Here is a 2,575-nt window from a genome sequence, read left to right as displayed (position 1 = left end):
TGTGTGTGTGTGTGTGTGCGCATGCATGCTCTCAAGCTCAAGAGAAGGAGCAGGGAGAGAGAGAAAGGAGGAGGGGCATATGTATCTAAAGAAAGAACAGAGAAGGTTCTCCACCTGGACTAAGAGACTGGAAGACTGTTGCACATTTCCCACTAGGTGAACAGTACTCTCTGTATCCTTCCTGGGCCACGTATCTGCCATTGTTGGGGCCTTCCCTTGACGTTTGTTTGTTTGGGTTTTTTGAGACAGTCCATACAGTCCCTGGCTGTCTGGAATTCATGATGTACACAAGGCTGGCCTCAGACTCACAGAGATGCACCTACCTTTGCCTTGTGAGTGCTACGATTAAAGGCATGTGCCAGCATACCTGGTTTGATCTTGTACTTTCTATAATAGACCTGGATGCTCTCAAAGTTGGAACAATCCTCCTGCCTCTACCTCCCAAGTGCTAGAACTACAAACTTTCTACCACTCTCCCTTGACTTTCATATCCATGTATCCCACCCTACCCCCAGCTCCACATAAATGCTCTCCTAAGTTCTGGCTGCAGCCAGCACAAGCCTCCCTGGCTGCTGAGCTCTGTGGAGCCTGTTGACAACACTCTGTTCTCCTCAGTGGCCTGCAGCAGAACGCCTGGCACCTGCCTGACCCTCGTCTGCTCTTCCCACAGGAGCAGCAGCCTCCACTTCTCCTTCCTGACCCTGGACAAGCACCGGGAGTGGCTGGAGTATTTACTAGAGTTTGCTCAGGATGCCGCCCCAATCCCAAACCAGTATGACAAGCACTTTATGGAACGAGACTACACTGGCTACGTGCTGGCCCTGAACGGCCACAAGAAGTATTTCTGCCTTTTCAAGCCACTGAAGACAGTGGATGAGGAGACCGTGGGCTCCTGTGACCCTGACTCCTCCCTAGGAAAGCCTCCCTGTGGCCTTGGGCCCAAGCCCCTCAAAGGCAAGCTGAGCAAGTTGTCATTGTGGATGGAGCGCCTGCTGGAAGGCTCTTTGCAAAGGTTCTACATCCCGTCATGGCCAGAGCTGGACTAAGCCAAGGGCTCCAGAGTATAACGTGCCCCAGGAACAGGGATTTTCAAGAGAGTTTCCATTTTAGATTTCTCTTCTAGAGCAATGGCTAGAAGACCTTTCCTTTGTCACCTAGGAGTAAAACGCACTGCAGGTTTGATCCCTAGATGAAAATCTTCCTTCCCCGTTGGGTGTCCTACCCCTGGATGAATGCCGCACTACTTCAATAGACTGCCCAGCCCTTCTTCTTTGCTGTCCCTGTAATGTGCCCACACCCCTGTCCTTACATTGTAGAAACCCAGGGCTTGACCCTGAGCCGTGCCTGGATGAACCTCAGGATCTTCATGAGCCTGTCACATGGGGTGGGTCACTCACCTCTCCTCTCCTCCACCCCTTGCAGCAGGCTCCTGCTGGCCCCTGCTTAGCCTCTGCCAAGGTGTGTGCTCCCAACACTGGGCAGTCCTCCACCTGCGAAAGAGGCCTAGTTGTAAGCAGTTTTCCATGTGATTGTGCTTCTGGGAGCAAGCATTGAGAAGTATATTTTGGGGGTATCCCCCACAACAGTTGGCCAAGCATGGTTTTGAGAAGAAAGGGGTGAGCCAGGGGTGAGGGTGCAGCATTCACATTTGGTCTCCCCACTGAGAGGGAGGGTGAGCACCAGCTGGAGGTACACAGCCCTGTGATCCTGCGTGAGCTTCCCTGTTCCCATCCCCTTCCCTGAACCACACCCCCTGTCAGCATCACCGTGGCCAGGGCTGTCTGCCTGGCCAGCCCTAAATGACTGAGCTGCTGACCTGTCTCCGGATGCCTTTTTGCCTCTGGATTTTAGAGTTTGATACTAGGAGCCATATCCTGTGATCTTGTTCTCTGAACGTAGATAAGCTGCTATATAGAGCCAGTAGATTTAAGATGGCAGCACTTACGCCTATCCACCAAGAGCTAGGTGCAGGAGCCCTTCCTGCCTTGCTCTCCAGTAAAACGCCAGGCGTGTCTTCATACCAAGGAACCTGACCTCTCTGACAATTGCATTTTGAACATTGTTGTCCCCAAAGAGCTGAATCTTCAAGTCGTCTCTTGTGACTCTGAGCGGAGACTTGTCTGGACTCCTGTCCAGTAGGCAGCTAGCTTCTTACTTCTGGCGTCTCTGCTTCAACGCTTCTTCCTTCCCTTCTCACTGCTTCCTGCTGCCAGATGAGACCCATCAGCCCCGGCTCGCCTGGCTCCACGCACCTTGAGCTCAGGCCCAGATCATGCTCGCCTGCTCAAGGGCATACCCTTTGTTTTTAGAGCCAAACCATGAGGGGAGTTTGGACAACTGTCACATGTGGTATGTTCTACTGTCAAGCAAGTGCCCTTCTGTAAAGTGAAGGGCACAAATCGGGGACCGGACATTCACTCAGTGAGTATTCTCCAGTTGTAATTGCTTTGAACCAAGCACCTCGGATCCTGACTACTTTAAACACTGAGCTCCAGTGGTAAGTGATAAATTATTTGAACCCAGGAACTCTGTAGTTTTCAAAGAGTCTTTAGCTTTATTAAAAAATAAAGAAAAC

The 2,575-nt window shown here is 51.5% G+C and overlaps 1 protein-coding gene across 1 annotated transcript in view; it reads left to right on the top strand.

Annotated features, from left to right (window-relative positions):
• Dnajc16 (DnaJ heat shock protein family (Hsp40) member C16) overlaps positions 1–2,575 on the top strand; it is a 32,497-nt gene extending 29,922 nt beyond the window's left edge. The window contains 1 exon segment of the mRNA XM_031377040.1: positions 496–2,575. Within this exon segment, the coding sequence (XP_031232900.1) occupies positions 496–1,046 (551 nt within the window). The 3' untranslated portion in view covers positions 1,047–2,575.

This window comes from Mastomys coucha, unplaced genomic scaffold, assembly GCF_008632895.1.
Source record: "Mastomys coucha isolate ucsf_1 unplaced genomic scaffold, UCSF_Mcou_1 pScaffold18, whole genome shotgun sequence".
Classification (NCBI taxonomy): domain Eukaryota; kingdom Metazoa; phylum Chordata; class Mammalia; order Rodentia; family Muridae; genus Mastomys; species Mastomys coucha.
The sequence above is the reverse complement of the archived record's forward strand: the minus strand, read 5'-3'. Positions and strand labels throughout refer to the sequence as shown.